At 39.3% G+C, this 26,526-nt stretch overlaps 1 protein-coding gene across 2 annotated transcripts in view; it reads left to right on the forward strand.

Annotated features, from left to right (window-relative positions):
• btbd11a (BTB (POZ) domain containing 11a) overlaps nucleotides 1-26,526 on the forward strand; it is a 297,866-nt gene that overhangs the window by 238,302 nt on the left and 33,038 nt on the right. For both annotated transcript variants that reach the window (XM_066668357.1, XM_066668356.1), the window contains exon 3: nucleotides 13,528-13,735. In XM_066668357.1, coding sequence (XP_066524454.1) covers nucleotides 13,528-13,735 — 208 coding nt within the window. The remainder of the gene's footprint in view (nucleotides 1-13,527; nucleotides 13,736-26,526) is intronic.

Genomic DNA, 26,526 nt, shown 5'->3' on the forward strand with positions numbered 1-26,526 from the left:
CACATGGTCCTCCAGAATGGTTCGGTAGTCCTTGGCAGTGACGTGCCCATCTAGCACAAGTATTGGGCCAAGGGAATGCCACGATATGGCAGCCCAAACCATCACTGATCCACCCCCATACTTCACTCTGGGCATGCAACAGTCTGGGTGGTACGCTTCTTTGGGGCTTCTCCACACCGTAACTCTCCCGGATGTGGGGAAAACAGTAAAGGTGGACTCATCAGAGAACAATACATGTTTCACATTGTCCACAGCCCAAGATTTGCGCTCCTTGCTCCATTGAAACCGACGGACAGTTCTGGTGGAAACAGGAGAGTTGAGATGCACATTTAATTCTGCCGTAACTTGGGCAGCCGTGGTTTTATGTTTTTGGATACAAGGGTCAGCACCCGAACATCCCTCTCAGACAGCGTCCTCCTGCGTCCACAGTTAATCCTGTTGGATGTGTTTCGTCCTTCCTGGTGGCTCTTGATACATCACAAACACTTGCTGTCTTGGTCACAGATGCGCCAGCAAGACGTGCACCAACAATTTGTCCTCTTTTGAACTCTGGTATGTCACCCATAATGTTGTGTGCATTGCAATATTTTGAGCAAAACTGTGCTCTTACCCTCTTCTAATTGAACCTTCACACTCTGCTCTTACTGGTGCAATGTGCAATTAATGAAGATTGGCCACCAGGCTGCTCCAATTTAGCCATGAAACCGCCCACACTAAAATGATAGGTGTTTCAGTTTCATTGTCCAACCCCTGTACACTCACACCTATGGACACTTTTGAGTCACCATTCTACATACCAACATGTGTTTTTGGACTGTGGGAGGAAACCGGAGCACCTGGAGCGCTTATCCTATTCAGGGTCATGGTGGGTCCAGAGCCTACCTGGAATCATAAAGCGCAAGGCGGGAACACACCCTGGAGGGGGCACCAGTCCTTCACAGGGCAACACACACACTCACACGGTCACATTTGAGTCGCTAGTCAACCTACCAATGTGTGTTTTTGGAGAGGAAACCGGAGCACCCAGAGGAAACCCACGCGTACACAGGGAGAACACACCAATTCCTCACAGACAGTCACCCGAAGCGGGAATCGAACCCACAACCTCCAGGTCCCTGGAGCTGTGTGACTGCAACACTACCTGCTGCGCCACCGTACCGTCCCCTTAGGAAAACATGTATCTCCAAAAAAGTAATTTTACAGCAGAAGTAAAAAAAGCCATTTTAACTTTCAATAGAATGTTAAAGTAAAATTATTTTATTCCTAGTAATTTCTGAGCATTTCTTTTGATTAATTCATCATGAAATTTTCACAAAATGTGACGGACAACTGCTGTGTCCAAATGTTGTAGTACAGTGCTCAAACTTTTTAGCCCCCGTACCACCCATCATCAAAGCAAAACCTCCAAGTACCACCTATGAGTCTAACCACAGAAACATGTGCACCCCTGGTTCTTCACTCTGTTCTTGCTTGAATTTTTGCATGTTTTTGTTGCTTTGTTTTATGCTTGAAATTTGCATGCTTTAAACAAAATTATCGAAATAATTACAAAAAAAATATAGAGAAAATACAAATAACTAGCAGAGGTCAATTTAATATCAGTTATGTGCTTTAATAAGCTACAGGTGAAAACAGTGCAGCACTTGGGGCATGTGCTCGCAGCGGCTTTCTGCGCTTGTAGCAGTAGCTGAAGGAGAGGCAGTAGCTGAATGATGCGGAGAATGGCCATGTTGTTTTGCTTCAACTGAGTGTTATATTGTTTTCATGTGTACTGAATTCTCGTTTAGTTTTTCTCTATTTTTGCCTCTGGACTTATTCCTCCTGGGTTTCTGAGTATCTCTCTAGCTTAGTCTCTGCTTTTTCTTTCTTGTTTTTGCTTTTCCCTTTTTATAATAAATTCAAATTGCTCACGTCTTTCTCTAGCTTTTTCTTACGTCCAGTAAGAAAGTGGGCTTTTTGATGAAAGTGGGCTTTCTTTACACAGATTTCTCAAAAAACTGGATCACGTTCCCTCCCTGGAAAAAAGTGGGGGAATGTTAATTTCATTGGGGCATAAAAGTAGTATAAATTTTGAGGTCATTTGGCATACCACCTCTTGCTGCTTCACGTACCACTAGTAGTACCACAGTTTGAGAACCACTGATGTAGTAAATTAAAAATTGACAGAAATTGAGACATATGTTTTTCATTAAAGAATGACGATAGCCATCTGAGTGACTGTGCTTTGAAGAGTCAATATTTTAAGGTTTAAAGAGGGAGAAGCACATGGCAAACTTTTTCTACTGTCCTTGGTGACTTCTGCTCTGCACTAGAAGGCGGTACCCACCAAAACTCCAGATGTTAATGGCAGCTGCTGCTGAGCTTTCTGAGGTCCTGGGATTGCATCTTGAGATTTCAACTCCATATTGTTGTGGTGTGCCTGATGATGCTTGGAGAAGCTGAATGTGTATTCTGGGAATTCTTGATGAGATGCAGAGGGAGCTGCACCAATCCTAACAAGTGTCAGGAGAATTTATGTGCCCGGCTACTGAGTTACTGCAGTAGTTAAAAATCAGTGCCTGTCCATTTATGCCCCTGAAGTTCGGGAGTGCGATGATAGGTTATGAGTACCACAGTTTGAAACTTGATGGACTCCAGGGGGGGGAAATGGAATACAGGAGGCCAGAAAATAACAGATCCATGGCATAGAAACCAAACGAGGCTGTGAAACGTTGATGCAAGAAAGATGAAAACCAGCAAATTTGGAAGACCATAAACAGGATCGTATGAAGTCAGACATGTAGTTTCTGTAAGGAATAGTTTGAGATAAATGTGGTGGGCATGGGATGAAGAGGGGATTGCTCTGAGATCATGAGGGGACTGAGATGTTATCACAAGGGGATTGGGATGGGATGAAGGAAAAGCCGTTGTGATTACCATAATAAGTGAGTATCGAAGAGTGTTGGAATGAAGAAGGAAGAGTTAGGATAAGAAGGAAGGGGGATCAGGATGAAGGGGAATGGATTGGGATGAAATGGGAAGGGAGCTAGAATGGAGAGTTTTGGAAGGGTGTGTGTTTTGGAAACTAGATTTGGAAGCAGTGGCAGTGGAAAGTCTGGGCCCAGTTGACATGGAGGAGAAGTAAACATGGGAGAAAGGAAGGAAGAATAATAGATTTAGGGTCAGAAAGCACTTCAGAATAAGGAAAGAGAGGTGACTTCCAGTAGCAGAACCAAAGGAAGAAATATAAAGGCAAGGCAGGCTTGTAACATTGCTGGAGGCGGAATTAGCCCACCAATAGTGTCATCATATATTAGCAAGACTTATAAATAGGGTTTGGCTAAGAGGAGAAGGTGTTTGCTGAATAGTGAAAATGGTCAACAATTTACAAACAGCTGTATACACAGGGGTCCTCAGAAACAACAGTCATTTTGAAAATAATTAATGTTAGGTGTAGTGTTTTGTCATTTTACTGTATTTGTTTCATAATATTGAAAGTAACTTTAGTCGTTTATTAAAAAAAAAGCATTAAGGTGCTATGTTGACATTACATTAGAATGGCCATCTTTAAATCATCTAAATCAGTGGTTCTCAAACTGTGATACGTGTACCACTGGTGGTGCATAAAGCAGTCGTCCATAAAATGACCTAAAATAAATTTACTAGTAAATTAAGGAATTTATTCATTCCTGAAAATCTAAAGCTTTTATCTGTAATTTACATAATGTTTCACAGTTTTCATAATTATGCCCCAATGAAATTCATTTGTGTTGAAAGAAAAAACAATGCGCTATGCATACACCATAGTTGATTACATCTGTAAGGGAATGGCATGTGGCGGGGGTACAACTTCCTCCTTCATTTTTTTCCAGGGAGGGAATGTGATCCCCCAGTTTTTTGAGAAATCCATGTAAAAAAAAAGCCCAGTTTCAGTTGCTTACTGGACGTAAGCAAAGGCTAGAGACAGATGTGAGCAATTTGGATTTTATTATAAAAAGGGAAAAACAAAAATGAGAAAAACAAGCCAAGACCAAGCCCAAGAAATACTCCGAAGCCCAGGAGGTCTAAGTCCAGAGGCAAAAATAGAGAAAAACTAAGCGAGAATTCAGTACACATGAAGACAATATAACACTCAGCTGAAGTAAAACAAAGAGGCCGTTCTCCGCATCATTACAGCCCTAAACCACCGTTTAACACAGCGCTGCCTCTCCTTCACCTACTGCTACATGTGCAGAAAACCATTGTGAGCACCTGCTGTTTTCACATGTAGCCTATTAAAGCACATAACTGATATTGTTTTTATTTCTTTCAAAACACCTATTGCCCATACATTTGATATGTTCTCGTAAAACTGAAAACATTCAGTTTATGCCTAGTTATTTGTATTCTCTCCATTATGTAGTATTTTTGAAGTATACAAACTTCAAGTAATTAAAAAGCAAAAAAAAAAAAAAAAAACATGCAAAAATTCAAGCAGTCAAGTTCGAATGGCATGTCAAGAGGACGAACCAGGGGCGCACATGTTTCTGTTGTAAAATCATAGGTGGTACTTGGAGGTTTAGGTTTAGGTTTCATTGGTACAAGTGCATCAGACATAGCAGCATTAATTAAGCAGATTCTACACTATATTGTATGTGTACATCTGTCTACAAGATGTACAAATAGAGTCATTTCTTTTGCTGCAGTTTGTGTTATCTACTTAAGCTTATGTGTTGTCAGCTGAACTCTGTTGGCAAACACTGTCTAACATAACAATACTGCATTAGTGTCACAGCAATGCTGAAAATAATTCAGCGCTCAAACAATACTTGTAAACCTGATAGTTCCAGTCCTAAAATATGATTTGCTCAGCCACTTTCAAAACCATGTAAAATACACAATATACACCTGTGACCATCCCACCACATCTGAATTCCATATTAATGTGCCACTGTTTTAAAAATGAGGTCGTCCATTTTATTGAACTCTCTCCACAGTTCACTTATGTGAAGATGTTGTGGTTAGAAAACAGTTCTTCTACTGTAACGAACTTGACATTGTAATAATAGAACCCTTTTTTGTGCCATCAAGAAACCCTTTTATAAAAGATGCCATAAAGAAGCATTTATAGCATATTCTCCATCAATTGGAATAACCCTTTTGTTGCCTTTAATAAAGAAAAAAAAACTTTTAAAACCATAGTGTTTAACAATGTCAGCAGAAGACGTGATCAAATAGATGATGCATGTAGGGTATTAGCAGTCAGTGAGTGTATATACAGCTACAAGAAGGACTCTCAAGTGTGGTCTTTCACCTATATGCTACAGTTATATCATATCTCTATTCATACAAAGGGAAACCCCAAGTATCAGGTCTCCTGGCTCACAAGCTGCTGAACAGTTTGGCTCAGAGAGCTGCCCTTCTGGTGTCATATTTGATGGGGGTGTTATCTGTTCCTCATAATTACACCTCCTATTACTGCATCTAGCATGGGAAGACACACACAGAGAGAGAGAGAGAGAGAGAGAGAGAGAGAGAGAGAGAGAGAGAAACAGAGAGGGTGTGGGGGATCCACCGAGTCACTCTGTGTGATTAATGTAGGTATGTAGAGAGAAGGGCCGCTAGGGAATGTTTGGAGCATAATTATTGCAAAGTGTCGAGAGCGAGAATACTTTACACCCCCCCCCCCTCCCCCCAAAAAAGACACCAGCAACAAGAACAATTAAAGTTAGAAAAGGCAGTGTTGGGAATCTATCATTTAGCCCGGTTGGTCCTCTGGTGTGAGGGGAGATGGCAGTGGGGAGGAAGATTTGTGGAACTGTAATTGGAGCAATTTAAAGGATGAATCATTGCCAGAAAAGCTGGCCTGCTTTCAGAAGTCTGAATTCTTCACTGAAAGACTGGGCTCCTGCTAAAAGAAAATAAATGAAATGAAATGATGTGTTTTTCCAATGTGTAATTGTGCATTTGTTGTACCCAGGGCAGTATGGGCTTAATGCACTAAGCCTTTTGTGTTAGTTTCAGGACTGAAATTGGACATGTTTTCCCTATTCCTCATGTGTAATACATAGGTTATGGGTCTTGTATGTTGAAAAAGGCCGAATATCTCTCTCTCCCTTTAACATAGGAGGATTGTACAGACAATCAGTGCAGTGGAAATATTGGGAGTGTAACTGATTACACACTCTGCATGATTTACAAAAGTGTGAGCAAGTAGCAGTGGCTAGATTGTTTCAGCGTTTGGGAGAATACACAGTAATTTCAATGATTCATGATGCAGATATATTAGGGGGTGATATATTTAGGAAGGGAGTGAACAGTCAGGTCTTGAAGGTGTTTTGATGGAAGCAGGAAAAATGGCAAACATAAAAACCCGAGTAACTTTAATAAGAGCCAGTTTCAGTCACAGCATCTCCTAAATGGCAGATATTGTGGGGTGTTCCCAATATGCAATGTTAGTATCTACCAAACTGTTTCAAGGAAGGACTAATAGTGAATTGCCGACAGGGTCATGGGCACCTAAGACTCAGTAATGCATGGGAACAAAAGCAATCTTGTAGGATCATAATGAATAGAAGAGTCCAATAGTTGTGCTTCCTTGGACCACTTGGTATTAACTAATTTTCAGGCAACATCATACAAGTCCTGCCATATTAGAGATTCTTTGACCAAAATATTTGGCTTTTGTTATTGTCACTCAAATCCTTACACATGCCCTTTTTTAATTATTACTATTATTTCATTTTATTTATTTTTTTTCAATATATGATCTTCAACCATAATACTGGGTGAGTCAAATGCCACAGGACACCCTTTTATTTCAGTAACAAAATGGAAAATTACATATCTGAATACCCCAGCAAGTACGTCTTTTTTAGGCTATGGCCACCATCTTGAAAGCCACCATATTTGATCAAGGGCAAGTTTTTCCAATGGGAAGGGAGTCATGTAGCATATCAAACTCCACCAAAATCGTCTCAGAAATCAATTGCCACAATTAGATTCGCAATATCTCTTGTAGGTTAAAAGTTATCAACACAGAAATTTCAAACCTTTTGTTGTTCATTACAGGCTTGTTACAGGCTTGTAACATGCTCAACCAGACCCTAAACACTCAGCACCAGAATGGATGGGAACACTCTTTCCTGTAGCATTGTCAGGTAGCGCTGAGCATTTGTGTCTGGTATAGTCTGTAACAAGCCAGTAATGACGCTGTAACAAACAGCAAAAGTTTTGAAATTTCTATGTCAATTGCTGATTTCTGATCAATTTCTGAGACAATTCTTGTCTTCTTTGACATGCTACGTGAAAACCTTGCCCTTGATCCAATATGGCAGATTTCAAGATGGCAGCTATGTTCCAGACATAAGCCTAAAACATAAAACATAAGCCCCTTCACCCATTACTTGCTGGGGTGTTCAGATACGTCATTTTTTCTTTTGTTTCTGAAATAAAAGTGTCCTGCCACTTTTGACCCACCCTGCATACCATCCACACATAACTCAGAAGCATTTCCAAAATTGCACACTATATGTTTGACTTCACATATCCCACATCATAGGTGACAACGTAATGATATAATCAATATCATTCATGTCACCTGTCAGTGGTTTTAATTTTATGGCGGATCAATGTAATGTGGACATATGGGCCTAGGCTTGACTTGACTTACTTTGATGGCAGATCAGAGGCATGTAGCAATAATCCAGCACACAGTGGTTTGAAGTGCTTTTAAGGGACACTAGTAGTACTCTGTCCTAATGTTTGGGGTGCTTTAATACCAATGGTTCTGAAATGAGATATTTTGCATACACATATGGATGCGATGTGTATTTACATACTTTCAGTTCTGTAGTGTGTACTGTTCCTTTGCGGTTAAGATTTCATGACTTGATATGTGTGCCAGTTTGCTTGACAGTATGGTTAGGGTTGTTTCTAAGGTTACTGCTTTTGTGTCCAGAGGAAAAAGGTCACTAGTTTTCAACTGACCCCTGCTGGAGTAATGAGTTCAAGGTCTGTGGTGCTGTTTTGACACCCAACAAAATAGAGGCTGTTTGCCTGCACTCTGTCAAATGTCCTGTAGGTTCCACACAGCAGTGAACACGTCTAACGCTGGAACAATTCCAGTATGACATTTGAAGAACAAACTGGATTAAGGGGTACAAGCACAATTTGGGCTGGCTGTTGATGAGACTTGGGGATAGAAGGAAAAAGTGATTTTGATTAACCTTCAGACCAGAATTCACAGTTTTATGTGTGTGTGAAAGATATGATAGTGTGTGTGTGTGTGTGTGTGTGTGTGTGTGTTTGTGTGTGTGTGTGTGTGTATCTGTGTGTGTTTGTGTGTGAGAAAGAGAGAGAATGTGTGTGTTTGAGGGCTTGTGTTGGGGCGCTGGAAATGTATATGTGGTTGCGCACTGTGAACAGAATGTGTCCAGCGCAGATGTGATGTTTGAAAGTGGTGCACTGCTGCTAACACTTTTCATTTGTTCTTTCATGTAGTCAATAGCATTTCAGCCGAAAGCACAGTTTACTTCACCAAAATCTTGCCTTTCCATAAGCTTGCAGAGGTAACTTATTCACAAAAATGATATGTAGTATATTGTCACTCTCCAATCAAAAACATTTTTTTTTTAATTTTCCATTTTTAGTTTACTACATCATTTGAATACAGAGACTTTGTTTGACATTTAGTAAAATCTCATGATGAGTGTACCAATAAAAATACTCCAAAATGAATTGGATTAAAATCGTTTTAAGTGTACTTACTTTGAAAGTTAAGGTTTTCTTTCTCCTGTGAAGTTAGTGTCTTTGGACAGCAGCAATATTAAAAATGTCTTGTTGTATTCTACACAGCAAATTCTCCCGTGTTAAATCAACACTATTAGTGTTAACACTGAGATTGTTAAATTATTACACTAACTGTTAATTTAACACTAATAGTGTTGATTTATTACTGCTGAATTTGATGTGTATACATTTTTCAAACAAACAGTTAACATCTCAGATTTGGAAGTTTACACTGAAGTTTACGGTGTCACTGATAAATTGCACAATTTTCATAGAATACTATAAGCTAATTGAATGCTAATGGTGCCCCCTTGTGGAGAATCTGTTGCCTGTTAAATTTGAGTGAGTGAGTGATTAAAGAGCAAATATTTACTTAAAATAAAAACTTTGTTAACATTACATGTATAGTGTATTTTGTATATCCAAAAATTTTACCCCAGTTTTTTGTTTGTTTGTTTTTTTTATGTTTTGTTTTGGTTGTTTACAATTTGTTTTGAATTACACCAATCTGCACAAATCATTAAAATCCCTTTCTTGTTCCTCAGTTTTATCAATGTTGTGCTGGTACGAGTGAATCAGACATCTCTCAGACCCTTTATAGTGTCCCTGCTGGACTGGAATTTTTCACCAGTCAAAAATATCCATCCAACAGTGTCCTGGACTGTGTCCAGTGACCACTAATGAAAAACGCAAACTGTGCAGCAACAGATGAGCTACTGTCCCTGACTTTACACTGACAAGATGAGCCAACAATGTAGGTGTGTCTAATACAGTGACCAATAAGTGGGCACAGATGCCATGTTAATAGTGGATGTTTTTGTGTTAATAATTTGGGATTTGCTCCAGTTTGCTATATCTGTTATATATCTCAGTCCTGTGGGAGGTGGTCCTAAACATTGAAGAACAGGGTGAAAAGGGCATATGAGAGGGAAATTGTAGTGCCAGTTGTCAAGTTTGCATCTGCCAATATCACATCATGAATGTAAGACAAAACCTTGTATCTCCAAAATGGTCATTTTACGGAAGTTAATTATGAACAGATGTCAGTGGAACAGAAATACTTTTGGAAAGTCATCATGGACCATTTTATTTGGCCAAACGCAACAAAATTTTAATTAAAAAAATGTAATATATGTATGAATAAATATGTCAATAAATCTAGCTTGTTTTCAAGAAAAATTTCAAAGGCTAATGAAGAGATGTTTGGAGTTTATAAGTTGTAGTCACATGTTCACAGTCATTAATAAACATCTTTGTAAATGAGGTCATGTGCCTAAACATGAACAGCAGAACAGTATAACTTGATTATTCATCTGTATCCATATATATATATATCCTTAAAAGCAAATGCAATTTAGTCTGAGGTAGATGTTGTTTGAAAACACTTGGCACAGCTTGAAAGATTTGCTTGAGTCCATCTGGACAGGTGCAGAGATCGCGCTCACTCTGCACTGACCACTCTTATCTGCCTGGTGCAGAGATGTGGGGAGTTTAAATGCGTATGAGGCCTTTTTCGAATGCTGTAAATGTGATATGGGTATAAGCCTGGCTTCGGATTATTTAAAAGCTGTTTTCACAAGCCCATGTCATAAACTTTAAGGTTAATGTTCAAAGCAGTGGCTGAAAGGCTTTATGTCCATCGTTAGCGTGTGGAAAAATCTGCATTTATATGGGCACAGGTTCTCTCAAACTGAAATGATAGACACACTCCTGGTAACTCAACATATCAGGTAGCCATAGTTCTAAATATTATGCTATGCCTGTATCTGCTGTTTGCACTGCAAGTCTTTAACTAGCATCTGTCTGTGTGTGTGTGTGGGTTTGTCCTCCCACAGTTCATTTATTTTGCCTCCTTCCATCTTAGTGCAGAGATTTCCCAAATAACTACTTTCACTTTTTTCAGCCTACTCAATACCCCAGCATGGTAAGTAAATAAGTTGGCCAATAGAGTTAATCATTTGTTTTGTGAAATAGCACCACATACTCTGCAGTGGTTTCCCTTCCCTTTAGAACTACACAATCTTCCTCAAATCCATTCAAATAGCCTCATCAATTAGGACTCAGAGGCACTGAATAGCTTCCAGAAAATGCAGGGCAATAGAAAACTACACAAACTACCCAAGCCAAGTATAATAAGCAATATATGAGGTCTATTTTGTGATTGTAATAATTTTTGTGTAAATATATGCTCTTTCCATGCCTCTGAAAGAGTTCAAAAATATTGGCAGAGAGAAAAAACATATTTGCCACTGTATTACTATAATTTTTGCTGTAAATAAACCATGAAATAATTATTTGTGGATTGAAGACACCATTTGATCTAGTTTGAAAGCAGAATATTTTGGCAATTCAATGTAGTCTTTGTTATTGTATTGTAGATAGTTTTCAATAGGAGACAGATTCTTTTGGTGGAAAGACCACATTCAACGTTCTCTAATTACACAAGTATGCTGTTGTAACAAATGTAGAATGTGGCTTGATGCTGCCATGTTGAAATAAGCACGGATGTCCAAAAAATTTAGCTGCCAAAAAGGCAGCTTTTGTTGCTTAAAAATGTAAATTTATCTTTCAGTATCAACAGTGTATTGGACTCTATTACACCCCTGTATTCACTTTGATCAAGGATTTGAAATTGACACTGATAACAATGTGGTTGGTCGTCTTTTTCTTCTTCTTTTTTTTTTTTTTTTTTTTTTGGCTCAACAAGATATTAATTTTCTTCATTAATCATCTGAATTGACACGCCATGGTACATATTACCATAATGCATCAGTCCATTTAAGATAAGCTCTTGCCCAGAATTTGGATGCATTTGCTGACATATGCTGTTGGCATTGTTATAATATGCAAATTAACCTGTCCTAGATGGACCTTTACACAAATACATGATTACATAACTTTTTCAAGATTTTAATAAATAAATAAATGTACAATGTATATATATATATATATATATATATATATATATATATATATATATATATATATATATATATATCTTTTACCAATATAATGTATTGCTGGACAATAAGTTCACATGTGTGAAATAAAACTTTCTCTATAGAGGATGTTACCTTATTATCATTCAGAAAATCAACAAACTGTCTAACTTGATCTGAAAACAGTTTTTATCCTTTTTTTTATGTGTGCTGGTGTGTTAGTGTGAGTGTGACAATACCCTGGCTCCTCAAGCCATGAGTAGTCTTTCTGTTGGTATCTATGAGTATCTCAGTACTTGATATTAGGCATTTTAACACTTTCTCTGATATAAAGCCATCATTTTGTGGTGTGTGTCTGAGTGAACTGTGCCTTGCACTGTGATATTCTTCAATTCATTATTCTGTAAGGAGCATCCATCAAACGACCCAGACAAAAATTATTAGCAAGAACTCTCTGCTTGTTCAGAAGCTAAGCATTTTTTAAGGGAGAACAGTGTGTTTGAAGGGGGGGGGGGGTGACTGTTGATTGTATATAGCTGAAGTTTAAATTGTCTGTAAGGTTATATTCGTTTGAACAACCAGTTTGTAACGTGACCTGAGAGAGAGAGAGAGAGAGAGAGAGAGAGAGAGAGAGAGAGAGAGAGAGAAAGAGGGAGAGAAAGCCTTGTATACTAGACCAAGACAGTTTGTTTTTTACCCATTTACAGACACTGGGATTTCCAGCACACAAAAAGACTTGAAAGCTAGCACAGATGGTGTTGAAACATCCTCAGAATTTTATTAAAATTGTTTTTGATTACAATCTTGAATGTTGCATTTAACTGCTGCTAACACAACCTCATTATATAACTCATCACCTTTGCAGGAGAAGGCCAACTCTGTCATGTTAGCTTACATAAGATTACATTGATTAGCATCATGCTAAGTGCAGGAGAAGGATTTTAGTCTGTAATAAACAACAATCTTGCTAGCTTGTTTTACTGGCTACTTTGGAGACAATCCATTATTAGCTATAACCATGATTCAGTCATGCCATCAGTGTTAGCCATTGTAAACAAGCCACTATACTGCAGCAAGCTGTTTTTGTCATTTTACTCTGGGGTATACAGGTATAACCTCTTAGAAAATCATCATGAATCTTGCTATAAAATTATTACAGTTATCAAATGTCATTGTTTTTACAGGAAATAAAAGTTACACACTGTGAGTAGTTTGGTGTGTTCTCCCTATATATGTGTGGGTTTCCTCTGGACACTCCAGTGTCCTCCCATGATCCAAAAACACATGTTGGTTGGTGAACTGGTTGTGCAAATGTGTCCATAGGTGTGAGTGTGTGAGTGAATGGGTGAGTGTGTGATGTCCTGTGATGGACTGGTGCTCTGTCCAAAGTGTTCAATCAATGGATGTAAAAATGTAATCATTATTTAAGAATGTCTTACCAACTCCTCTAAAGCTACCATTTTGGAGATACCCATTGTTTTTATTTATCTTTGAGCAGTATTTTTTTTTTTTCAAAAGTACAGTCATCGATTTCCTTTTCCCTCTGTACATTCAGACTGGAACAACTGTAGTTGGTGCCAGTGGCCAGTCCATCCCCAAACAGTAGACACATCCTTCACCTGATTGAGTGGTTCAGTGGGATCTTTTAACCATTTGTTTCCACAAGTTGTTTTTTTTTTTTTTTTTGTAGTGTTTTGTGTGTTTTTGTGTAAATATTTTCAACTTTTATGTGTATATTCTAGCGTTGGTCAACTTCTGGACCAATTTGACCTTGACACAGACACATAGTGACCTCTATATTCAGCAAACTATCTTTAAACTACCATTTCACCCCCTGCAGGTGACCTGGTGTCTCGTGCCATGCACCACCTCCAGCCGTTCCACATCAAGAACCCCAGCAACGGGACACCAGTCCACCAGAACCGAAGCGGAGCAATCCACTGGGAACCAGAGGCTCTCTACACACTCTGCTACTTCATGCACTGCCCCCAGATTGAGTGGGAGAACCCCAATGTGGAGCCCCCCAAGGTCACCTTGCACACAGAAAGGTGGGAACAAAAACACTGTAGAGAACACCAACGAGTTGATCCTATTTCTTAAGTGAATCTGGGCTAAAAGGAAGACATCAGCAGTGAATATGTGTTCATAAATTCTAATTTACAATGGATCGAAGTGGCCCCAAATCACATAGTAGCTCAAGGCTGCTTTCGATTGCCCCAAGGCTGTCGTAGGCAGTGATGTGGGCAGCTGGAGGGCACAGAGAAGGCAGAGAGAAGCAGATAATTAAGATGTTATTGTGAGTCAGACTCACAAAAACTTTCCAAAAGACAAATACTAAGAAAGTCCTAATTAAAACAATGAGAATGTTCTTCTTTGTTCAAGAACTGGAGTTTAACAAAAAAGAAGTTCTCAGATATTCCCTTAAAAAAGCATTAATCCCATTGGCTCAATATCTTGATTGCAGTATCTTAGCTGACATTAGATGTTATAGCTTTAGAGGCTTATTTCTCACTTTTTTTAGTCTAAGAAAGGTGGGAGGCTGTTGTAAGATGAAGAAGATATGTTAAGGTTAATCAATATGGTAGTGTGTTGCTGTAATTTTGATAAATTGCATCAGAATCTACTATGAAAAAGATATTTTAGACTGATTTCAAGGAGTCTGACTGATGTATGTTAAGAGCATACATCAATCAATCAATCAAATTTTATTAATATAGCGTTTTGCACAACAGAAAGTTGTCACAAAGCAACTTTACAGAGATCTTGGTCCAAGCCTCCTATGAGCAAGCCAGGGGCAACAGAGGCAAGGAAAAACTCCCTCAGCACACGAAGAAGAAACCTTGGAAGGAACCAAAACTCAAACATAGGAACCCATCCTCCTCGGGTCAACACCGGAGAGCACAACAGATAACAAAACAGAAGTAAAAGTGAACTGATTACAGATAATTGGGTTATAGTAATGTGAAGATAAAATATTAGTGCTATATGAGTCTGAGGAAGGAGGAGGTGGTCAGTGATTCTGTGGGAGGTAAAAGCAGTTGCAGAGCTAATTTGAGATAAAACAGCATCCATGCATGGCCAAGCATGATACTCTAGGTGAGACAAGGCAAGGATCTTGTACAGGACATACAGGGTCAGGGGCTGGATCAGGGCAACACCTGGAGAGCAGCAGGACATCTCAAAGCATGAGAGAGACAGGAAAAAGAAAAACAGACAATGAGGAGAATTAAAAAGTTTAGTAGGTTCATGGTAAAGCAGGGGCAAAATGGTCCTGAAAAAAAAGCTTAATTTTAGTGTTTTGTTTTGGGGAGGAGTCTCATTCTTATTTCTAAAAATGAGTGCTATTCTATAAACAAAGTCCTTTGTTTATTAATGAAATTCATTGGAATCTTATTTTCATTATTTGCCACTTACAACAAATGTAACATATCAACCAAATGGGTTTTGTATTGTAGTACATGATTTGAGATCATAGGAGTTATGAGGCCAGGAGTTTTTTTTTGTTTGTTTGTTTGTTTTTAATAAATAAACTCACTCAACTTCCCTAAAAGTGTGACACGGTGGCACAGTAGGTAGTGTCACTGTTACACAGCTCCAGAGTCCTGGGATTGTGGGTTCAAGTCCCACTCTGGGAGGTTTGGTGTGTTCTCCCTGTGTCCACGTGGGTTTCCTCCAGGAGCTCTGGTTTCCTCCCACGATCCAAAAACACAGGTTGGTAGGTGGATTGATTACTCAAAAGCGTCCATAGGTGTGAGAGTGAATGTGTGAGTGTGTGTCGCCCTGTGAAGGACTGGTGCCCCCTCCAGGGTGTGTTCCCACCTAGTGCCCAGTGACTCCGGGTTGGCTCAGGACCCAACTGGACAAGTGGCTAAGCAGTTACAGACAATGAATGAATGAATTAATTAACAAATGAACTTCTCTAGTCCCCCACAAACATCATACAGGTCTTAATTATGTCTTCATCAATTACTGTATCTATGAAATTCAGTTTATTTTTATAGCTCATATTAAATCACACATACAACTATGAACAGCCTTGAAGCCCCCTCTGGTCATGTATTAGACTCCTAGCATATCTTTTCTGTACATTTAAATGACATATCTAGAAGCTATATTCAAGAAAATATATTGCTTTAAATAGATAGCAACTCTAAATTATCATATTCTTTAACTATGTGAGGATCTATGAATATGCAATTAGACCACACCTCTATCTCCACTTAAAGCCCCAGTCTGCAAGTTGACAGGATTGATTCGCCAATTTAAAACTGTGGAACAGTTCATTTTAAAGGGAAATGTTCAGGCACTGTGTTAACTGCTGATTTTACGCTTGATACATATACTAACACATAAACAACACTGCACAGACATGTTAACAAGGTTAAAAAAATTCATTTTCACTAGACAGGGTTTTTAATGAAGAGCTGGATGTGATTTGAGTGGGATGAGAAAAGTGTTAGGTCTGAATTTATTCCATTTTCTACCTACCCTCTGGGGTAATTGTTGGTGTCCAAACTTAGCCTCATTAGTTTAGTGTAGTCAATAAATCAAAATGAACCTGAATCTTTTCTGTATTTCACACTTAAAAATTCTCTCAATACACTCAGATTACATCCAACTCATCATGAAGGTCAAATAGGCCTTTGAGTGGGACATGGTGCAAACTATAATAACGAACAAAACTTCATAGATTGTGCACACTACCACAGACATAACTTTAACCACAAGCCTAAGATGACAGGACTTTTTTGTCATACTCCTGTCTAACATTCTCCCACAACAGTTTGAAGTGCTATTTCTGAAATTCTATTTGTGTATGTAACAGGCATTTTGCCTGGATTTAGCAAAAGAGTGCCACTAGTGGTCAGAAGCTCAGTGAGTGAAATTAGTGAAATTACTAAACATTATTTATTTATCTATTTACAGTATATTGACAAAAGTATTCACTCACCCATCATACACATTGAATTCCATGGCCACAGGTGTATAAAAGCAAACACCTAGGCATGCAGACTGCTTCTACAACCATTTGTTAATGAATGGGTCACTCTTAGGAGCTCAGTGAATTCCAGAGTGGTAGTGTGGTAGGATGCCACCTGTGCAAGTCCAGTCGTGAAATTTCTTCGTTATTAAATATTGCAAAGTCAAGTGTCAGTGGTGGAGGCAATCGGAAATGACAGCAACTCAGCCATTAAGTGATAGGCCACATAAAATGACAGAGTTGGGTCGTCGGATCCTGAAATGCATAGTGTGCAGAGGTTGCCAACTTTCTGGAGAGTCAGTCGCTACAGACCTTCAAACATAATGTGACCTTCAGATTAGCTCAAGAACAGTGCGAAGAGAGTTTCATGGAATGGGATTCCATGGCTGAGCAGCTGCATCCGAGCCTTACATCACCAAGTGCAATGCAAGCATCAGATGCAGTGGTGTAAAACATGCCACCACTGGACTCTAGAGCAGTGGAGATGACACTTTCTGGAGTGACAAGTCACACTTCTCCAACTGGCAGTCTGATAGACGAGTCTGGGTTTGGTGGTTGCCAGGAGAACGGTACTTGTCTGACCGTATTGTGCCAAGTTTAAGGTTTGCTGGAGGGGGGATTATGGTGTGTTTTTTTTTTTTTTTTTTTTTTGGGCTTGGCCCCTTAATTCCAGTGAAAGGAATTCTTAATTAATTCTTCGGCCTACCAAGAGAAAATTGCGTGTTCCCAAATTTATGGGAAGGGTTTGTGGAAGGCCTCTTCCTGTTCCAACATGGCTGCGCACCAGTGCACAAAGCAAGGTCCATAAAGACATGGATAAGGGTGTTTGGTGTGGAAGAACTTGATTGTCCTGTCCTTAACCTGATAGAACACCTTTGGAATAAATTAGGGCGGAGACTGCAAGCTAGGCCTTCTGTCTGACCTCACAAATGTGGTGAAGAGAATAGACAAAATATTCCCATAAACACATTCCTAAACCTTGTGGAAAGCCTTCCTAAAAGAGTTGAAGCTGTTATAGCTGTAAACATCATATTTGGACCCCTTTGGATTAAAAAAAGGGGATGTCACTCAATTTCATGTGTGTGTGAAGGTTGATGAGTAAATATTTATATATATATATAAAGACAAAATGAATGGGCTGCCTATGTATCCTAATTTTCTATATCTTTTGAATAGTAGAAGATTTAAAAAGCAACAGTTTGCATTAGAATTTTAAAAAGCACATTTCATAACATTTTACTTCTAGAGACGTGTTTGTGAAGACAGCTACAGGTCCCTAATGATGAGGTTTTAACACAGTGAGTGAGCAGCCAAGACTTCAGCCTCCTGCTGCTGAGCACTGAAGAAGAGGAGGTGCTAATGGAAAGTTTGGGGTTAGTTTTCACCCCGGTTTGACAGACTCAGCAGGACCCCTCTGGACGGCTGAATTTCACTCAGACGTGATATTAAAAAAGCACCTTCAAGGACCCCTCCAGAAACCCAGACCCTGCCTGTCAGTAAAGGCCTAGCAGAGAGTTGGCTGAGTCCCCTGGGTTTTAGCTACTCTATTTTCCTCATGGCTCACTTTGGCTGAGGATAACCCATTCCAGAGGGAGAGTAGGCCAGAAGAAAGAAGAGGGGAAAAAAGGAGAAAAAGAGAGAAAAAGAAGTAAGACATAAATGAGAAAGGGCTCACATCTAGGAAAAGCCAAACGTGAGTCAAGTGAGGACAGGAATGGAAATGAGCAGTGAGACTCTGATGAGGAAACAAGGGGCTGAAATGATGACCTACATTTGGCCAAATGGTGGTGAAAGAGGAACAAAACGCAAAAAAGAACAGAAGATTAGAAACAAATAAAGGGAGATGGAAATAGAGAGACGCAGAGAGGTTAGATCCAATGAAAACTATCAGATTGGTTGGTTGAGCCCTTGTTGATGTGCTCAATGACATTTTCTCAACCTATCCCAGAGGTCTACGTCTGCTAGAATACATGGAGGATACACACTCATGCTCACCCTTTTCCTCTTTCATTCCTTCGCCGCTGTCATTTCTCAGGACTCTCTCTATCTCTCTAGGTCTCAGGCTTCTGTCTTGATGAAATCAGCACAAATACCTGTGTGTCGAACTGTAGTTTTATTTCAGAGAGTGAAAGAGTTTGTCAGATGTTTCTGAACCTTTGGAGCAGATCTAAGCTGCATGCACGCAGAGACAGATTACTTGTTGAAAAATAAATTCTATATCTTGCAATATTCCATCATGGAGATACGCTATATGTGTACACAAATACTCATCCAATGTTTCCTACATTATGAAGGGTCTTAAAGGTGATGTTCATGATTTTAATCAAAAACACTTTTTTATGTATAAAACTCTGAGAATATTTACTCAACATTTGCTAGCTCTTCAAAACCATCTAATGACTTTATGAAACGCTAGTGTGAGTAAATGGGTAAAAAACAAACAGCCTTAGTCTGGTATGTTAGTCTTTCCCTCTCTCTCTGCTCATAGGAGAAGTATCTGGATTTTTTATACAATGGAGAGTATCCAAACATTTGAAAGCACAAATTGATATGAAGATAGTGCTCTATTCCTGCTCCATAGTTGGGTAATATTGACTTATTTTTGCTGTTTCGGATGTCTCCAAATTTACAAGACAGCAAACTGCATTTCAGAAAGTGCTACTAAACTACACAACCCAAGTTACAATGAGTTTTTGTGGTAATTCAAACAGTGAATAAATATTTAGAGACAGGCTTTTTCTCCTCAAACATACCATTCTACCTGAAAAGACATGGAGCTTCTGAAAATAAACAAAACACTGAGTACAGCGTTTCCCCGCACTCTTAAACATCCGCTTTAACAAGGAGCTTAGTCCCTTTCACATAAGAAACAACTTCAGTTGTAAAACCTCACTGTTGTGAAGATTTGATCGCATACATCTACAAGAGAATTAGTGAGGTGATATTCAGTTTTTGGATCATTAGTCCTGGATAACGGTACCAATTCATTCCAAATTATCCCAGATGTATTAAATGGTAGAGGTGGGCGGATCGATCCAAATATCGATGATATTGATACCAACGCTGGTATTAGTATTGACCAATACTCGTGGAAAAAGATCGATACTCATGCCTTTTTCCTGTCCCACTGCTCTGCCGTTAAAGTCTGTGTGCGAGGCAGCGCAGAGTACCCTCCCCTTGCGTAGTCACGTTGCAAGGAGAGGAGCCCCCCCCCCCCCCCCCCCCCCTTCGTGAAGTTGCGAGTAACAGCCACCCCCCTGCTCTCGTCTTTTGCTTCTACAGCTGCATATGGCAAAGACTTTCGGTATCGGTATTGATATCGGCGATACTGGCCCTGTATTTACTTTGTATTGGTTCGATACCAAAACTCCCGGTATCGCCCACCTATATTAAATGGTGTTCCATCACTGTGCAGTTCCACTGCTCCACAACCTAATACTAGGAGACTTTAACCATTAGATTTCAGGTATTATGACCTTATTCATTCATTCATTCTTCAGCAATCACATTATCCTCTTTGGTGTTACGGTGGGTCCAAAGCTTACCATGAATAATTGGGCACAAGCAGGAACACGACAAGGTGCCAGTCCATGACACTCTCTCACCCATACACACTCACCCAGTCACTCATAAACTCACACCTGTAGACACCTTTGCATAGGTAATCTACCACCATACCAGCATTTGTTTATGGATTGTTGGATGAAATCTGACCAACCAAAGGAAACCCACACAGACACTATATATATATATATATATATATATATATATATATATATATATATATATATATATATATATATATATATATATATATATATATATATATATATATTATTCTGTTTAACATTCAGCACACACACTGGTGAGAAGTGCCAACCAACTGCGCACAATGTACCCTCAACCAGGAACAACTGTCCATCTGGAAGATTGCACTGGACACTTGAACCCAGTTCATTCAGGATCGAGTGCCAGTCCATATCTAGGCTTACACAAATACAGACATTTATTCACATGCACACAAAAGAGTGTGTAAGCATTTATTTTGTCTTTTAAATCTTTGTTTACAAGCCATTTGGACATGTATTGGACATGCACATTCTTTCAAGTCCCTCATCTCTCAGCAAATTACACAATGATATTCTTCTCTAGACCTATTTTCTTCCCTATGTCTGAAAAAGGGAAACTCCCTTTACTTCCCCTTTAACAGACCAAGTCTGACTGAACTATTTCTTCTCCATCCAGATGGCTCTCTTTCTAACTCCAGAGTTGAAGGGTTAAAGAAACATGTCTCTGGATTCTGCCCTGGCCCAAGTGCACAGACATTGCTGTGTAGGGTGGGGAGCAGAGAGGTATTCACGCAGAGGAGAAGTTGAGGAGGGTTTTTGTGGTTTGTTTTTGGTGGGGCTCAGATTCTTTTGGCGGGCTGTCCTCTGGTGGGTAGGTGTCCTGGGTGGAAAGCTGTTTTGATTGTATGAAAGCTCAGCCATAAAAAACACAGGTCATTGAAAATGCATTGGATTGAAGACAACATTGCAGGTTTGTTTTGAAGCGTTTTGAAGTGATTTATTTTTTCTGTGTTCAGATTACTTTAAGCAGCCCTAGTGTCTCCATCAGTGCTCATTCTGACTGAGGGATTTATATAGCCTTATTGTGTGTGTGTGTGTGTGTGTGCAGCACATTGCATGCTTTTAACCACCACTGGGTGTGTACAGCATGGGGAATTCAATGGATCAACAATCTCATAGTGCATTCTCTGCAATGAGTAGGTGGAGAGTGAGGCCCATCGTGTACAGGGAAAACAAAACGTGAACAACTAGCCCATTAAAGACCCCAACTCACATGCGGATATATATATATATATAGAGAGAGAGAGAGAGAGCAAACTTTCTCATGAATAATATACCTGGGTTTGCAATGTGCATCATAAAATAACCTAACATTTTTTTTCAAAATCTAGTTTTAAACAGTGTCTTGCCTTAATAGTGAGATACACACAGCCAACAAATACTGACTGTTTTCCCAGTTCAGTAGATTAGCTCCATTCTTTCCTTAGTGTTTCACACTCCTTCGCTAACATGGAACAAACAGCTCACAAGACCCACTCTCAATACATTTGACACACTTTTATTGTTGTGTTGTTGCTATGGTTACACTTTAGGACTTTCATTTAGTGACACATGTCTCTGGGTTTTCGATATGAAATCATTCTACATGTCATTTAATGACTTTTACATTTCAAATCTCAAAGTCACTCATTTAAAGTCAGGCCCCACTCTCTGAGGCTTCTTAGTCAAAGAAATGACTCTTGCATTTGAGAGTAGAGCAAGAGAAGTAAGAATGGCCCAACCAGCAAGCATGGTGTAAATAAACATAGGGTTCTGTAGAGAAATCAAATAAATGGCTGTGAAATTGGTGCAAGGGTGAGGTGTCTAGTTTTTACCATATCAAGTCTCTTTATGCAGTGTTTATTACTGTTTTGTTACGGTCACTTTTTTACTATTTTGTCACATTTAAAACACACACAGCTTTATTTTTAAACTTGATCATCTTTCTTAATATCTCCAAGCTTCCGATATGTCTTATATTTTAAAGTGGTAGCTCATTTTGGTTAGACAATAAGGAAAACTACAATTTAGAGAGAAGCATTACAAGAGCTGACCCCTCAATTTTGACATTTAGTGAAAGTACATATATGGAACATATGGACTCTCGGGACATGTCCCTCTCTCTGAAATGGTATTGAGACAAATGTGGGTGTGCAAATGTCTCTGTGTCCTTGGAATGATAGGAGCATGTCACATTTTGTTATATTGCAAGGACATTTTTGGTTGTCATCACAATTTTTAATGCTTATTTACATAGGCCTGTACATCCATGTGAAAAACGGAATGATTATTTTTGGTTACTGGTGTTAAGGTCGGGGTTAGGATTAGGTGTAGGTGTACCATTAATTAGCTACATTAGTCATTATTTCTACAGTGTGTGTGTGTGTGTGTGTGTGTGTGTGTGTGTGTTGTATGCTTGAACATAGTTTTGTTATCAGCACCTGGACACATACTAGCCTCCAACACTCTTTGATAAGAATCTTTGATTCTACAAAATATTTTTTCAAGGATGAGCCCCCAAAGCTATTATTCAAGGAAAATGTTTATTATCATCACAACTTACACTCATTTTCACTTCAATCAAAAGCAAAATCAGCTGGAGTTCTGAACAATGTTTGCATAAATTGTCTAATCAGATACCTCTACAGCAGTGAGGTCAAATAAATGCACTGGAAATTATTTCTCTGTGACTGGAAACAATGGAGCTGAACAGGCCTTATTTGTTCCATCTCCAATCTTTTCTGTGTTGTCACTGCAACAGAGTCATGTGTTAAAATAAGAGCTGCTTATAAACAGCTTGTATCTGCATCTCTCTCATTCTGATGGAAGACCTCTGACACACAGGCAAAGCTGCCTTTCATATTCAGCAGATTCTTAGCTATGCTAATTAGAGGCAGCTTAGTGCTGGTAATTAGTAGCAATAGTAATCCCGCCGGAGTGTTTACTGTTATCTTTCTATGCTGCCAGAGTCAGAACACAGATAACAACATTGTAAGCTTCATTACAAGTAATCAGCATATGTCAGTCGTGGTGGTGTGTGTGTATGGGTGGGGGGGGTGGTGGTTCTAACCACAGAGGAGTTAGAATTTGGCTTACCAACCAAAAAAATATAGAGCCAACAGCATCCCATGGGCAGCATCCAGCAACAGATGATTGCTGATCAACTGCTGTCTTTGGTTCTGCAAAGTGGTCCAACGAGGTGGGTGTAGACAACAGAGTGGACACCATGTTTAAAAATTCCTGCAGAAGCTGCTATGTCTAATCTACTCATATATTTGCAACACACACTAACCCACCCCCACCACATCAGTGTCACTCCAGCACAGAGAATGGTCCAACACCCAAATCATACCTGCTCTATGGTGGTTCTGGGTAGTTGTGACCAGCCCCGATATGGGGCAGAAAGTTTAAATAATTCAGTATTTAATCATTAATTTAAAAAAAGAAGCAAACCTAGTTGTTTATTCTACAGCTTGCAATTTTTTCACATTAAATGGACCAGTAGTTTTGTCCAGGTGCCTTTAACTACTTCACTTTTTATGTTTATGTTTACACTATGTTAGTGTGATTGTGTGAATATAGCGGCAGCATTTAAGGTGAAAATTAAACTGAACTTAGCACTTGGAAATAACTACTTCATTTTATAAGGTGGTAGAAAATAGTGAGCAAATTTTAGACTGTACTGGTGTGTTTGGACAAGTTTCATAGAGAACAAGACAGTATGTGGGCGGCAGGGTGGCGCAGCAGGTAGTGTCGCAGTCACACAGCTCCAGGGGCCTGGAGGTTGTGGGTTCAATTCCAGCTCCGGGTGACTGTCTGTGAGGAGTTGGTGTGTTCTCCCCGTGTCCGCGTGGGTTTCCTCCGGGTGCTCCGGTTTCCTCCCACAGTCCAAAAACACATGTTACAGGTGGATTGGCGACTCGAAAGTGTCCGTAGGTGTGAGTGTGTGAGTGAATGTGTGTGTGTCTGTGTTGCCCTGTGAAGGACTGGCGTCCCCTCCAGGGTGTATTCCAGCCTTGCGCCCGATGATTCCAGGTAGGCTCTGGACCCCCCGTGACCCTAAATTGGATAAGCGGTTACAGATAATGGATGGATGGATGGAAGACAGTATGTAAACATCAGCATATTTTCAGCTTCAAAGTTTAGTTCATGACACTGTGGCACTAAGAGGCTTTTAAGGTCGTGGAGAGCAGCTGCTCAGTGCACGATACCTCTAAATATATTCCCATAGATATGTATGTAGATTATATATTTATTAACAATCCTACCTCGAGAAGAACAGTCACATGTTTACCTAATTGCTGTTCCCGCTGTCTTGTGAAGTCTTTTTTTCCTCTTTTCATTTCCTGAAAGATAGTTTCTCTTCATCTTCTGATTATACACAAACTCTCCCTATCTTGAGATGAGGGGGGTCTTTGTTAATTTGCGGGTCACATGCAATATGCATAGTGAGCGTATAGGGCCTTCACAAATGTCAGGGTGGATGCATGCAAATTTCCCTACTGTGACGTTACATTAAGGGAGCCAACCAAACGGCTCGTAGAAGCATATGATTTCTGACACCAAATTCTTTCAACTGACTCACAGAAAATGGATGGATGTTTTTTTCACACTTGAAATGTTTTTAAGAGCAGCAGAGTCTCAAGTGGAAATACAAAAGCACTCAAAATCTGAGTTTTGAATAATATGTCCCATTTAAAAGATGTACTTTCAGTTTGATTTTCTTTACTGAAAAAAATAGAAACTTTTTCATGCTGCAAAAAACAAGCACAGACCATCATGAGTTTAATGCTGGTCTATGTTGGTTTTTGCTAGTTTACTGTTGGAGTGGTGATGCTTTAGTATGCCAGTGCTCGTTGTTCAGTCTAACAGCCTTCACATGAAACCATGTAGTTCTTGTTTTCATTTGTCTGTTGTTTGTTTGTTTGTCTCTTTACCAGCAAGGCAACTCATTTTCAAAGTATTTCACAAACGTATTGGTATTTTTTTGTTTTTTTGTTTTGTTTTGTTTTGTTTTTTTTTTTGGGGGGGTGGGGTATTTTGAAATATCACACATTGTATCGTTATTGTGATTTTAAATTAATGTGTCCATCATATAAAATTCAAACTGCAGGTATTTTATAAAAATATTAGCATTAGCAGGGCAGGTGATAGTGTCGATATTACATTACACAGCTCCAGGGGCTTGGGGTTGTGGGTTTGAACCCTGCTTTAGGTTTATGAGGAATTTGGTGTTTTCTCCTTATGTCTGTTTGGGTTTCATCCATGTGCTACAGTTTCCTCCAATACATAGTAAGTGAACTGAATAAGGACAAAAGTGTCAAAAAGTGTGAGGGAATGTGTTAGTGTTTGGTGCCCTGTGATATATTGGTGCCCCATCCATTCAGAGTGTGTTCCTGCCTTGTGCACATTGATTCCAGGTATGCTCCGGAATATCCAACTCCTTATCAAATAAAGGCAACATTCATGATCATTGAAAGTGTACAAACTGAGATGAAGATATTGCTCTATTTCTGCCCCATAGCAGAGTAATATTGACTTAATTTTGCTGTTTTTAATTACTTATGGTAGAAATATCTCAGAATTCAGGAGATGGCTAACTTCATTCCCAAACGTGCTACAAAACTAAACAACCGGAGTTACAAATGAGTTTCTGTGGTAATTCAAAAAGTGCATTAAATCATACGGACAAAGTCAAACTTCAGCCATGTACAAACAAGAGTAAATTAATTTCTCAGACATACCATTCCACCTTTATAGACTCAGAGTTTCTGAACGTACACAAACCAGATAACAGAGTCTCCCCACAATCGTATATGTCCCCTTTAAAAAATATTAATAGCAAGGATTAAATATATAGTCAGGGTTGGCATGTCCTGGGGCTGTAGGGTGGTGGGGCTTGGTGTAAAAATTTTTTGTAAAAAAATCTTGGTGCAAATGGTGTGGGGGGACATAATGTGCAGAGCAACATATGGACCACTGTCTGGAATTGTAGAACTACAAAGAGCTCCTGTATGGTCAGTGGAGCTGAGCTGGACAATGAATGTAGAAACAAGGGTGCATTCATAATGTTGTGGCTGATCAGTGTATGTCCAAACATTTGGTCCAAGCACTTTTTCCAATGAGTGCACAGTGCTAGTTTCTGCCCTCATTGATGTTTAGCTTTCATAGACAAGAATCCACCATTGGAATGGGACACTCCCAAGCAGACAAAATGAGGTTAAAGCTACTCTACCAAATTCCAGTAGTG

The sequence above is a fragment of the Hoplias malabaricus genome, chromosome 4 (assembly GCF_029633855.1).
Source record: "Hoplias malabaricus isolate fHopMal1 chromosome 4, fHopMal1.hap1, whole genome shotgun sequence".
NCBI lineage: Eukaryota > Metazoa > Chordata > Actinopteri > Characiformes > Erythrinidae > Hoplias > Hoplias malabaricus.